General features: G+C 40.5%; 1 protein-coding gene across 2 annotated transcripts in view; it reads right to left on the bottom strand.

Moving 5' to 3' along the window:
* Positions 1–13,260, bottom strand: part of RAVER2 (ribonucleoprotein, PTB binding 2) — a 113,381-nt gene extending 100,121 nt beyond the window's left edge. For both annotated transcript variants that reach the window (XM_060089911.1, XM_060089913.1), the window contains exon 1: positions 12,925–13,260. In XM_060089911.1, the coding sequence (XP_059945894.1) occupies positions 12,925–13,173 (249 nt within the window). In that variant the 5' untranslated portion in view covers positions 13,174–13,260. The remainder of the gene's footprint in view (positions 1–12,924) is intronic.
* Between the last annotated feature and the right edge of the window lie 525 nt (positions 13,261–13,785).

Here is a 13,785-nt window from a genome sequence, read left to right as displayed (position 1 = left end):
ATATTGGATGAGGTGGGTGTCTGCATGCGGGAGGGCACAGTCATCTGCAGTGGTGATGGGAGATTGCTTACTTAAAGGAGGATTGTTCAAATAAGTAAATATATTAAGAACAATGAACACCAGGTTTCTCACTGTCAGAAAAAAAAAAAAAAGTAACAAACACGGAATGGGAGAAAACTAGAAAGAACTCTATGGAGTTAGACTGCAATTTGATATATCAGTGTGAACTCATTCCTTTCAACAGACACACAGATATAGGTGTAAATATATGTGTGTACACACATACATACACTCATATATTCTCTAGCTCTGCCTACTAAGAGGAACTGGCAGCAGTGATATCTCAATGGCAGTGAGTACATCTAGTTCCCAGATCTTGGCTTCTTAATAGTATTTTCCCCTAAAAGAAACTAGGCTTTATAAAAGTCATCTAGGGCTGCCATAACAAAATATCATAGACAACAGAAACTTAATTTTCTCACAGTTCTGGAAGTTAGAATTCCAAGATCAAGGTTCTAGTTGATTTGGTTTCTGCTGAGATCTCTCTTCCTGGCTTGTAGATGGCCACCTTCACCCTATGCCCTCACATGGCCTTTCCTTGGTGCTTGCACACATTGGGGTTGGGCTGGGGGTGAGGCACACAGCAGAAAGAGAGCTCTCTGGTGTCTTTTCTTCAATGACAATAATCCTATCAGATTAGGGCCCCACCCTGATGACTTCCTTTAAATGTAATTACTTCCATAGAGACCCCAGCCACACTGGGGGTTAGGGCTTCAACATATGAATTTGGGGGAAAACAAGCATTCAGTCTCTCATGAAATGGATGATTCAAGAGCTAAAGCACAGAAAGTAAAATATAAGCTGCAACAGCGTATTGTGTCAAAAGCAAAGGAAGTGCTCAGTGAATGACGGGGACATGTCAAAAGTACATAGGACCAGTAGACAAAATATAGAAGCAACCTAAGTGTCCATCAAAAGATGAATGGATAAAAAAGATGTGGTGTGTGTATATATATACAACGGAATATTAGCCATAAAAAAATAATGAAATTTTGCCACTTGCAACAACATGGTTGGACCTGAAGGGTATTATGCTGAGTGAAGTAAGTCAGAGAAAGACAAATACTGTATGTTATCACTTACATGTGGAATCTAAAAAATACAACAAAATATGAATATAACAAAACAGAAACAGACTCACTGATATAGAGAACAAACTAGAGATTACCAGTAGGGAGACAGACACGGGAAAGGGCACAATAGGGGTAGGGATGAAGAGGTAAAAAGTACTATGGAAAAAATATATAACACAGGGAATATAGCCAATATTTTATAATAACTTTAAATGGAGTATAATCTATAAAAATATTGAATCACTATGTTGTACCCTTGAAACTAACATAACATTGTAAATCAACTATACTTTAATTTAAAAAAAAAAAGAAGGCCCTTTCCCTTAAGTGTGTGCTAGAAATAGCGACTTGTTTCTAAAGAACAGTGAATGGGAAAAATAGTATCTTTACAGAGGACTGATGTGGCAGACATCATCTTAAGGAAACGATCAAGGTTAACATCACCAGTGAAAGTCATATTGATGTCATGTACCCCATGAAATGACATGATCAGAAGTGGACTTTACCTCTGTGGAATTCTTCCCAAAATTCCATAACCCTCATCTCCCATGAGAAAAACATCATACAAACCCGAGGGGTGTTCTAAAAAGTTTCTGACCAAACTATCAAGATCATGAAAAACAAGAAAAGACTGAGAAACTGGTGCAGAATGGAAATTAAGATGAGATGTGGTAACTAAATGCAATGTGGTACCCTGGACTGAATCCTGAAACAGGAAAAGGACATAAGTGAAAAAAAAACAAATCAAATCCAAAGTCTACAGTTCAGTTAATAATAATGTACCAATGTAATCTCTTAGTCTTGACTAGTGTACCTTGGTTACAAGATTTAATATTAGGGGAAACTGGGTAAAGAATATATAGGAACTCTATGTACTCTCTTTGTAACTTCTTTTGTAAATCTAAAATTATTCCAAAACGAAAAGTTTATTTAAAAAGAGGACATAGGAGCCAGCTTAAAGAAGCTCCCACTGTCCAAACATAAAACAAGTAAAGCATCAAGGTAAGTAATGATAGTAATGGAGTATAAACCGTTGAACAACATAGGAAACCAAGAGTTTACTTTTGATATAAAATAATAAATCAATAAATTGAACACTAGAAAGGGAATACAGGCATACCTCAGAGACATTGTGGGTTTGGTTCCAGGCCACTGCAATAAAGTGAATATCAAAATAAAGTGAGTCACACAAATTTTTTGGTTTCCCAGTGCATATGAAAGTTATGCTTATACTATACTGTAGTATATAAAGTGTGCAGTAGCATTATGTCTAAAAAAAGTACATAACTTAATTAAAAAATACTTTATTGCTAAAAAATTGCTATCCGTCATCTGAGCTGTCAGCACATCATACTCTTTTTGCAATAGTAACAAAGATCACTGATCACAGATCACCATAACAAATACAATAATAATGAACAAGTTGGAAATATTGTGAGAATTACCAAAATGTGACACAGAGACATGAAGTGAGCAAATGCTGTTGGAAAAATGGTGCCGACAGACTTGTTTGATGCAGGGCTGCCACAAACTTTGAATTTGTAAAAAATGCAGTATCTGTGACAAGCAAATAAAGAAAAGCACACTAAAATAAGGTATGCCTGTAGAATATTTATACAGTCTTAATTAAAGTATCTCCTCTCAAAAATCCTTATAAATTACAAAGGGAAAAACTTTGCTTATAGAAGCCTGGCAGATACCACTTTAATAAAAGTCAATCAGAGGGATCAAAGTTAACTTCATCAGCAACGGGACAAATCTAAAACGTGCATCACCCTGTGATATTCCTGCCAAGGTTATGTAACTTGAGTCTAATTATGCAGAACTAATCTAATTATATAGAATGTCCAAACTGAAGGACACTCTATAAAGTAACTGGCCTGTAATCTTCAGAAGGGTCAAGGCTGGAAAAGACAAGTTATTCCAGACTGAAGACTAAAAAGACACAACAACTAAGTGCAATATATGATTCTGAACTGGATCCTTTCACTATAAAAGATATTAATGGGAAAACTGGCAAAACTTAAACGCGACCTGTAGATTTGATGGTAGTATTTTGAGTTTGATGGTAGTGATGTGTTTATGCTGGAGAAAGTCCATATTTGTAGAAAATACACAGTAAAGTACTCAGGTTGATAGAGAGTAGGTCGGTGCTCACTCTCAAACAGTTTAGGAAAAAAAAGTTCTTTGTACAGTACTTACGACCTTTCTGTAAGTTTGTGATTATTTCAAAATTTAAAATTTCCCAGATTCACATGTTCTTGTTTATTGCCATTACTTCTACTCTAGATCAGGATACAAAAAACTAACAAGGTATAAACTCAGAGGGAAGGAGACTAATCTGAAGTCAAAAGCCAGCAGCTGAACTTGAGGGTAACAGAAGATCCAAAGTTCAGGAAATAAAGGCAAGCTGGGAACTAGAAGCAGATAATCACTGTAGTGGGTTAAGGAAAGATATAAAAACGGATTAGCTGGGACAAATCGGATAGGGTGGGGCAGGCTGGAGCTGGGTGAAAGGGGATGGCAGGAAAAGAGGCAAAGAATATGGTGCAAATACAGGCTCAAACAAATGCAATGAATTCTAATGCTATCTTGGCATTCAGGTGGTAACAAAAGTTTAATAGAAACCTTCAAACTCACAAAGAAAATGTACAAGCATAAGGATGAAGGAAATATAAAGATAATGTGAGTAAATAAGCACAAAATTAAGCGTCAAATGCCTAGAAAACAAGTTGAGAGACTCACAATAAGTTAGAGACTCAGAAATCAAACAAAAAAGGGAAACTTTTCATAGCAATAAATACTTATTGTGGGGCTTTCCTGGTGGCGCAGCAGTTGGGAATCCGCCTGCCAATGCAGGGGACACGGGTTTGAGCCCTGGTCCAGGAGGATCCCACATGCCGCGGAGCAACTAGGCCCGTGCGCCACAACTACTGAGCCTGCGCTCTAGAGCTCGTGAGCCTCAACTACTGAAGCCCGCGCGCCTAGAGCCCGAGCTCCGCAACAAGAGAAGCCACTGCAATGGGAAGCCCACGCACTACAACGAAAAGTAGCGCCCGCTCGCCGCAACTAGAGAAAGCCCGCACGCATCAGCGAAGACCCAACTCAGCCAAAAATAAATAAATAAATAAATTTATAAATACTTATTGTGAATAGTCTTGATATGTTTTGAAGTGACATTCTTTATATCAACCTTTGTAACAACACACATTAAGTGAGAAATATTACACTGTAATATCTTGGACTCTAAGAAAAAGAATTCTGTACATCCACTCTGTGTCAGGCACAATAGGTAAAGTGCTAGTAATCCTGGGTGACCAGAGAACAATGAGCTTTTACATCAAACGTAAAGTGACACAGGTGACCTTCTCAGAAAGAAAATTAAGAAGTCTGATTTATCTTCTTGCCCAGAAAGAGGATCATCCCACATATGCATAAATGTGGCCCACAGAAGTTTCTGCTGAAAACTCTTCTCAAGAAGCAGCTTTGGACCTGTTCAAATGGTCCATACTCAGGTGAAGTCCCAAACACATAATCAAAATTACACTGGCGTGGAAAGGTGCTTCTCAGTTTAGGTCTAAAATCTCCCAGAGTGAGATCAGGGGTAAATTACAAGAGATCCACAACCCCTTGAAATTTACATGCAAATTTCTGTGTGCCTATGAACATTAGAACTTTTCTGGAGAGAGGGTTTATAGCTTTCAACTTACTCACATGCAATAAACAGCTGACTGATAAAATAATTATGTGAATGGAGTTCACTGCCTAAAAAGCTAACACAGTCTTACAATGCAAAATTTGTTCATCTTACAAACTAATCCTGAAAGCCTGCCATCTGTCAGACACATTAACAGAAGTACAGCATTTTAGAACAAATAGGTGGGTCATCTCCTTCTGTTTTAAACTTCCCTTGGAACAATGTGTCAGGTTCTAGGTTAAACACTGGTGACACAAAGGTAAATATTACATAATCCCTGTCCTTTGAAACACAATATAGAGTGTATGCAGGGGAATTACAATCATAATACAGTGTGGGATAAGAATATAAACTTCAGAATAAAAAAGACATTAGCTTTTCTCCACTCTACTACTACTAAGCTGAATGACTTTGGGCAAATTGCTTGACATTAATTTTGCATCTGTGTTTCCCTATCAGTAAAACGAGAAAAAAATCTGATCTCACAGCCTTGAAAAAAGGATTAAATATAATGTAAATGAAGCTCAGTGCCTGGCAACAGTAGGCATCTAATAAACAAAGGTTATTATTGTTATTATAGAAATCCAGAGAAAAGAGAATTTGCTCTGGCTGAGGGATTACAAGGAGATCTCAACTAGACTACCATACTTGATTTGGGGCGCCACATTTTAAGAGAGGCAATGACAAAATGATAGTGGTGTGCGTTCAGAGAAAAATAAACAAGATGGTGAGGAAACTCAGACTCATGTCCTAAATGCAGCGGTTTGAAGGAGGTGAAGTTGTAAGTTAAAAAAGAGAATACCATAATTTCTCTATGCTACTAGAGGGGAGAAGTTGGATCAAGAAATCAAAATTTCAGGGAAATAAATTTTACATATTTAATATAAATAAGACATTTATAACAAAAGCTGTCTGAAGATGGAGTAGGATACCTTACAAAACAGTGATTTCTTTGAAACTAAAGGTGTTAAAAATGTGCTAGAAACCATGTGTTTAGGACTCTGTAAACTGTGTTCATGTCTTAAGCAAAAGGGTTGGATAAAATGTCTTCTACCATCCTTTTCAATAATAAAATTTCATGTTTTTTTAATTAAAATTCTGTATTATTAAAAAAAATCTGTATTATTTAGGATAGTACTTGTTGGTAATAACATAAGACCCAACTTGAAATAAATGAAAAATAAAGGGACGTTAGGGTCTTGCATAACTAAGAAATGCAAAGGTAGGTCAAGCTTCAGATATAGTTTGATCAGGGCTCTAGCTCAGCCTCTATTCTTCTTTCTTTCTTTCTTTCTTCCTTCCTTTCTTTTCAGGTCAATCCTCCTTTGGATGTCTGCTCTGTCCTCAGAATGTCAGCTACAACCTGAGCAATGTGTCTCTGCATTCATATCCCGTGGGAAGAAAGAATTACCTTAACAACCAAAGTCCTAAGCTTCTTTATTATAGTAGGCTGAAATAATCACTATGGCCGAGGGACTACCATGTGCTGACTGGCTTACACCCAGGTTATTGCCCATCCTTTAACCAATTCCAATGGCAAAAGAGAAGAATTCTGTTTGTTGGTTTATGTCACTTCTCCAGATAGGGACAGAAAGCAAATCCACTCAAACCATGCAGTCCCTAAATAATGGAGGGTAGGTCCTCAAAGGAAAATCTGGGTGCTACTAGGAAAGACAAGAGGAAGAACGCAGACTGAGTAGGCAACAGCATCAGGGTCTCAGCAAGAAACAGATGGCACACTCAAAGACTAAGTAATTGGAGAGAATTTTTTAAAGAGACTATCTACAAAAGTTTACAGAAAGCCCATGGTTAGCAACAGTCAGTCCCCTACAAACCCTAGGCCTAATAAGGCAAGGGGAATGGTTACAACAACCCAGAGAGCTTAGTTGCATGGAGGGTTCCATTGGAAAGAAACTGTGACCTTTGAAAGAGGAAACAGCCAAGCCACAGTAACCTCATAGAGATGGAGCTGGGTGAATAAATGCCCCAATCTCTCTCTCCTCTGCCCTTTGATCTCCCACCAGTGGCTCTGGCCAAATGCAATCAGAAACCAGAGAATAAGAGAGCCCTGTTGGTGCTTTTCACAGTACAGTCAGCCTCTGAGGACACAAAGCAGGTAAGAAGGGTGGAGAAAGGTCTGGAGGAAAAAATGGAAGATATTCAGTATAGCAACCAAAGACAATCCTCTGCAGATATCATGAGCCAAAACAGCTAACACAGACAAGTGTTCTAGGTGGTCTGATGTCCTCACTTCTCACTCAGTACCCCTCAGGGCACACTATCACCTTAGACTGAGGCGACTGCCTCTTAGGCAAACAAAGTAAAAACAGAGCCAGGGTTCCTAATAAGCAATTATAGATATTTAAATTTATAGATGACTTTGTTTTCTTTATTTGTGTTTTAACATTCTTTCATCAGCCTGTTTCTGCTGGGCTAAGCAGAGCTAAGCATAAAGCTTTTTGCCCGCAGATGAGAGATGAGCCCTGGAGACCCGAAGGGTCACTGGCTATAAGGTAGGGAGATGTCTTTGGACTGTTTAACACTCAGCATTGTGATGCAAACCACAAAATACTCCTCTTCTCAAATGTGTTTTCAGAGCAAGAACAAGCATTGCTGAAACACTTTTTAAAGAATTTCTGCCAAGACTAGAAATTCACTGAGCCAGTGGTGTCCCAGAAATGTAGAAATATATTCCTTTAGCAGCTTTCAGTGTTCTTGTTACACTGGGAATAGGATAATAAAATACACAGAAAAGACATAGAACCCGTAAGTCAATTCTGATTAACTACACTAAAAAAGAAAACATAATAGATAACTTTTAAGTAGTACAAACTACTACACTAAGAAAAGTAACTTTGGGAAGTAAGCAAAATGACATTCTCAATATGAAAAAGAATGATTTCATAATGCAAAAACATCCCAGTACTGTCAGTTTAAAAAGAGGCAATAATTACTGAATATACTGTTAGAGAAAACAAATCATGTATATTTTTAAATCCCACAGTTAAAGAACACAAAGCATGTGAGAAAATTCTATTGGTTTTTGAATAACATAAAAGAAAAATGGGAATAAATAGATTTCAAAAAGAAAATCAACCAGTTTCCTACATTTGGTGGTTTGTTATTCTAAAAAGTGCTATGCTTTCAAATGGGCCTCTATGAATTAACCATCAAGCTTCTCAACTAACTACCCTAATAGAGTACTTTGAAATGAAAGTTAATAATACCCAAAGTGAGACAATAGAATGTTTCTTCTATTTAGCCCTAAGCACTTCACATTTTCTTCTAATTACACAATAAAATCTCTTTCAGATTTTAAAATAAATACAACAAAAACAAAATACAGGTACATGCGTACGATATGTAAGAAAACAACTGAGTGAAGTCAAACAATATAGTAAATAAATGTCACTATTTCTCCAATTTGAAACCCCAGTAGCAATGCTACTGAAACAGAATCAGGTTAACCATAAAATATAAACAATTTACAGAAATACAATTAAAAACCACATAGTAGGGCATTACCTTAACTAATCAAAATTCTAAAGTCAGAGTTGCAAAAGACTATTCACACATATAGACACACACATATACACAATGGCTACAATGAATAAGAACCAGTGTTCACAGCATTGTTATTATTCACTACAAATAATTCCAATAACTATAAATATTATTCATGATAAATTAATCACTATAATAACATTCCAGAACACTAACAAAGACATAAATACCAAATCACAGTGGCACAAAGTACTCAGGGATGGAGGTAGCTTTAAAAAATGAGTACAATCCAATGTAGAACCAATAAAATATGAGACTAGAAATGTAGGCAGGGGCCAAGTCACAAAAAGCCTAGAGTCTTAGAATTCTATCCTAGTATGTCATGCTTCTCAAGTGAGGTCTGAGTACTCCATGGTAATACAGGAGTATGGAAAATCATAGGATAATTGTGGTGCATCTTCCATAAGCGTCAAGGTTATGTAAAAAATTTGGAGGGAAGTTAAATGAGCTTGTCACTGTTTTTATATTAAATCCAATTTTCCTAGAACATAATGTGAATTTTTCAGACAGAACATGAAGCTTCAAAGCAATTTCACTCTTGCCGTAGGCTAATTCATGTTCACTATTCCTTACAATTTGAGGAGAAGAGACAAATGAGGGAGAATTTGAGGGAAAGTTTGAGAAGCAGTGCTGGGAATGTGGAGCCAAAGATTTTTGTTGTTGTTGTTTTCTCTTGTTTTGAACAGGGGAGTGATATCAGATTTGTGCTTTGGGAAGCTGTCTCAGGGAAACAGTAAGCAGGATGGGCTAAAAAATAAGACACAGCACAATAATGAGGGTAAGTGACAAGCAGAAAGGTTGTAACTGTGCAAGAGATGAAAAGGATATGAACCAACGTTGAAGCTATGAGAACACAGAGGGCTGGGGAATTCCGGAAAGCATACAATGATCACCAGACAGCGCCTGACAGACGGCACAGTAACTATTCTTTTGAGAACTTATTAGTATAAAGGCGTTCATTTTTTTAGAGTTAGTATTTCTACTACTGTAAGGTATTTGACATTTGTACCTTTAAAAGCTCCCACTTAGGGCCTCCCTGGTGGCGCAAGTGGTTGAGAGTCCGCCTGCCGATGCAGGGGATACGGGTTCGTGCCCCGGTCTGGGAGGATCCCATATGCCGCGGAGCGGCTGGGCCCGTGAGCCATGGCCGCTGAGCCTGCGCGTCCGGAGCCTGTGCTCCGCAACGGGAGAGGCCACAACAGTGAGAGGCCCGCATACCGCAAAAAAAAAAAAAAAAAAAAAGCTCCCACTTAAAAATAATACCTTCAGAGTCCAAAAAAAACCCAATAATACCTTCATGAGAGAGTGGCATGGACATATATACACCACCAGATGTAAAATAGATAGCCAGTGGGAAGCAGCCGCATAGCACAGGGAGATCAGCTCGGTGCTTTGTGACCACCTAGAGGGGTGGGATAGGGAGGGTGGGAGGGAGGGAGACGCAAGAGGGAAGAGATATGGGGACATACGTATATGTATAGCTGATTCACTTTGTTATACAGCAGAAACTAACACACCATTGTAAAGCAATTATACTCCAATAAAGATGTTAAAATAAAATAATACCTTTAGTGTGCCTTCTAATCATAGGAAGTGTAAAGTTGTGGGATACTATTTGGTATATGCTGTTATATGAAAAATTAAACAAAATATGAGTAAGACTTATGAAAACTATGTTTAATAAAGAAAATACCCATGTTTTAAAAATGTTAAGAAAAAATTATTGGGTTCCTACTGATCAATCATCAACATAGCTTTTCTAGAAACATAACTATACAGTTTGAGAACCAGCGTTAGGAATGACTTTGATCCTTAATGTGATATTCCAGAATAAATGAACACAGACTCTTCTAGAAAAGAACAAGAATTTGGGTATTTAAAATATCTGATTACTTAGAAACTGAACAAAAAGTAGTAACTTTTTTTTTTTTTTACCACGTTAGTCATTTCATAAGGAGGAAATAGGAGTTTATCCAGCTGATACTGGCTAAAAGATACAAAATAAGATTAAACTTAATTCTTCACTAGTAAGTTGACAGTAAAATGCAGCCACTAGGTAAAAACAGAATTATAATTGTTAAGGTAAATAAAAGATAAAACAAACAAAAAATCCTAGCAGAATATATTCAAGAAAATATTACAACTTGAGAAGTAGATCAAGTAAATATTAATTTTATTAGACTAATAAAAATAGCAACTCAGTTTAAATAATCTGAAGAAAAGAGTGTCTTTTAATTGCTTTTAGAAATTAGCATACTTCGGTCTATTCTACTTATTCGTGTAACACAGACCATTGATATTTATAATATGATTGTGATCAGAAAACTTAGGAAAGGTACAAGCACTGAAGACAATAGAAAAAAGAAAAACACTACTCAAACAAATGTTATCTGTAATCAAACACTGACCTGTTTAAATTTTAAAACTACATTATCAGAAATATTTAAAATAATATTTTGTTATGGAAATCATCATAGAAAAAAACAAAGGCTAGGACAAGTCTGGAAACTAGTCTCTAGGTCCTAACAACTTTTATTTATTTATTTTTTGCTTATAGATGAAACTCTTCAGCTCTCAAAAAGCATGGCATAAAAACTTAAGATACTTTACTTGGCAGTAAAAGACTCATCTAGACATACAGACCTTAAACCAACTTTGATAGTTTATGCTTGCTACCTTACAGAAAAATCCTAAAATTTAGGTGAAACATAAATTCATAACAGAGAAAGAATATCTCAAAAATACAAATCAGTGTCATTCTCATAAAACCTCTCTCCATCACTAACAACAGGTAATTAACTGTTCCTTTTATTAGACTCTTTAATATATTTTTTCAAGTCTCTTGAGAAGGGAGATGAGAAAGATACCAACACCAAAGGAAGAATAGACAGAACTATCTAAAATTTTTGGTCCAAATATTTTGAAAATTAATGCAAAGAAATGTGATAACAAAAATAGCTGACATTCTACAAAGGAAATTAACACTTCTCCACCTCTCTTCCAGATGATCTACACACATAGTTGCTATTTCTTCAATTTTTTTTAAATTCCATCTGCCTTTTCCAAGCCTCCCTCTTTCTGTGCTCACTTGCTGTTCTATACTTGTGTGGGCACGGGAAAGTTGCTTCTATGAAATCAGTCCATTGCAGGTGTCCTTAGAGCATTACAAAACATCACCTGCCTGAGGGGAAGTGGACAACCATGGAAAGAGTTGAAAGAGGGATAAGATGTACAAACACTGACAGAGACTTTCTTACATTGTTTTTGAAACAAAATGGCCCTTCATGTATATGGGTTATAAGGTTACATGCTCACATTTATTGTGAGTGGCTATGTAAGGTCTAATTACATAGTAATGAGGCATTGGTCTCAATATTTAACGGATCTAATGGAAGAACCGCTGCAGTTATCAACAGGCAGCTCCCTTGCAATTTCATGCGTCCCACTACAGGAGGAACTACACGAAGTGCTCCAAATCTGCAACCACCAGGACAGACTCCCCATCCCCACAAAATATAGAAATTCCAATTAAATGTGAAAGATACGTGAACATCTAGACAAGAAACCCTTAACAGTCAAAGAAATTCGATTTTTTTGGGTAAAAAAAAAATACATACGCACAGGAAAAGAAAGACAATACTCCACGTTAACAATGGTTATCTTTAAGTATCAAAAATACAGGTGATTTCTATTCCTCCCTTTGCGCTTCTTTGTGTTTTCTAGCTTTCCTACAATGAGCACGTAACTTTGGTAATCGAGGAGGAAAAAAAAAAAGTCAAATAGATGCAGAGCTTAAAGCAACAGTTAATCTGGATCAAAGACACAGAGTAGCCTATCTTTAAGCCTCCTCGGAGTCACTAAGGAACAAATCCTCCAGTACTCGGCAGGGAGAAGACGGCTGCAAGGCTCCCCAAACCGGAGCGATAACCTCTCTATTCCAGGATCTTAGCAAACTGAGGGGACAGAGTTGTTTCACACAAACTTGGTCAAGTGCTCCTGCAACAGCAAAACTCACTCTCAGCTCTCCCGTGACCCCGCCCCCAGGGCACACCCAAGTCGCGAGGACCCCGTTGGGACCCTGCGCCAGTCTCAGGGTGCTCCCGAAGACTTGTCCCCCACCCCCAAGCTGTGCTCCGCAGCTCACCTCCGCTCTCCTTCACTTACTTCCCCGACCCCTTCCCCCAGTACACCACCCTGTGCCATCAGGGGAAGGAAGGCACCAGCCGGACTTAGAGACAACGCTCCAGAATCCCGTGACCTTGGACAAGCCCATTCGCCTCTCCGAGCCTCAGTTTCCTAACGTGCCTCCTTCGCGGGGTGACCGCGGACTCACAAACCCCGGAGCCTCTGCAAAAGCCAAGGACCGTTCTCGTAACTCTGCACGACCCCCTCCTCCCCCGGACCGCTCCCAGGCGCCGGGCACCAGCCTGGACACCGGGGTGGGGGGGCGGGGGGGGCGTGGGCAGCTTCTCTCTAAAGCTCCTGCCCCGTAGCCCCCGGGACGCGTCGCCTCGCAGCCCGTCCCCACACCTGGCAGTTGCTGTCCTGGGGCAGGTTTTTCACCAGGATTTTCCTGCGGTTGCTCAGCTCCCGGCGCATCCGCTGCAGCCGCGCGGCGACCTCCTCTGGGTGCAGAGCGGCGGGCGCCGGGCCCCGGGCGTCGTTGCACGCCTCGGCGGAGGCGTCCGGCCCGCGCGGCCCCGACCCCGGCTCGGGCCCCGCCGCGCCGCCCAGGCCCGCGCCCCCCTCGCCGCCGGCTCCCGACGCCGCCGCCGCCATCTTCCCGGGCGCCCCGCGGCTGCGGGCTCCTCGGAGGCTCGAGGGGAAGGGAGAGAGAGAGCCGGAGGAGGCCCGAGCTGGGGCGAGGCGGGCCGAGGCCGCGGAGCGGGTTGGGGGAGGAGGAGGGAGGCGGCGCCGCAGCCAGCAGCCAGCGGGCGGGAAGAGGAAACCTGAGCGCCGAGGAGGAGCTCAGAACCACCTCGCGGGAACCTCCCCCTCGGGCCCTCGGGCCCCGCGCACCGGCGCACCCGCCCCGCCCCCTGAGGTCTCGGCGCCGCCACCCGGACACCTGTGCCGGCGCGGGCGGGCGGGCGAGCTCCTCTCCCTGCAAGGCCCTAGCGAAAGCCCAGGTTTGGGCTCTGGGGATGCGGCCCTTTGGCACCGGCTTCCCCGGAGGCACTCGGGTCCCAGGCGTCGGTCCCCGCGCGGCCTCCCCACGTGACACCGCAGCTGTCCCCGAGCTCCCCTCGAAACTCCCGCGCTGGGGCGGCTCCGGGGCTGCAGACGCGAATTCAGCCTCCCCAAACCCGGGGAGGCCCCTGCCCGCTCCGGACGGTGACCCTTCTTCTCTGCTCAAGATGTGCTCGTCTGGCAGAGAAGTTTGAGTTTGCC

Source organism: Mesoplodon densirostris, chromosome 2 (genome assembly GCF_025265405.1).
Source record: "Mesoplodon densirostris isolate mMesDen1 chromosome 2, mMesDen1 primary haplotype, whole genome shotgun sequence".
NCBI lineage: Eukaryota > Metazoa > Chordata > Mammalia > Artiodactyla > Ziphiidae > Mesoplodon > Mesoplodon densirostris.
Note: the sequence above shows the minus strand (reverse complement) of the source record. Positions and strands in the feature narration are given on the sequence as shown.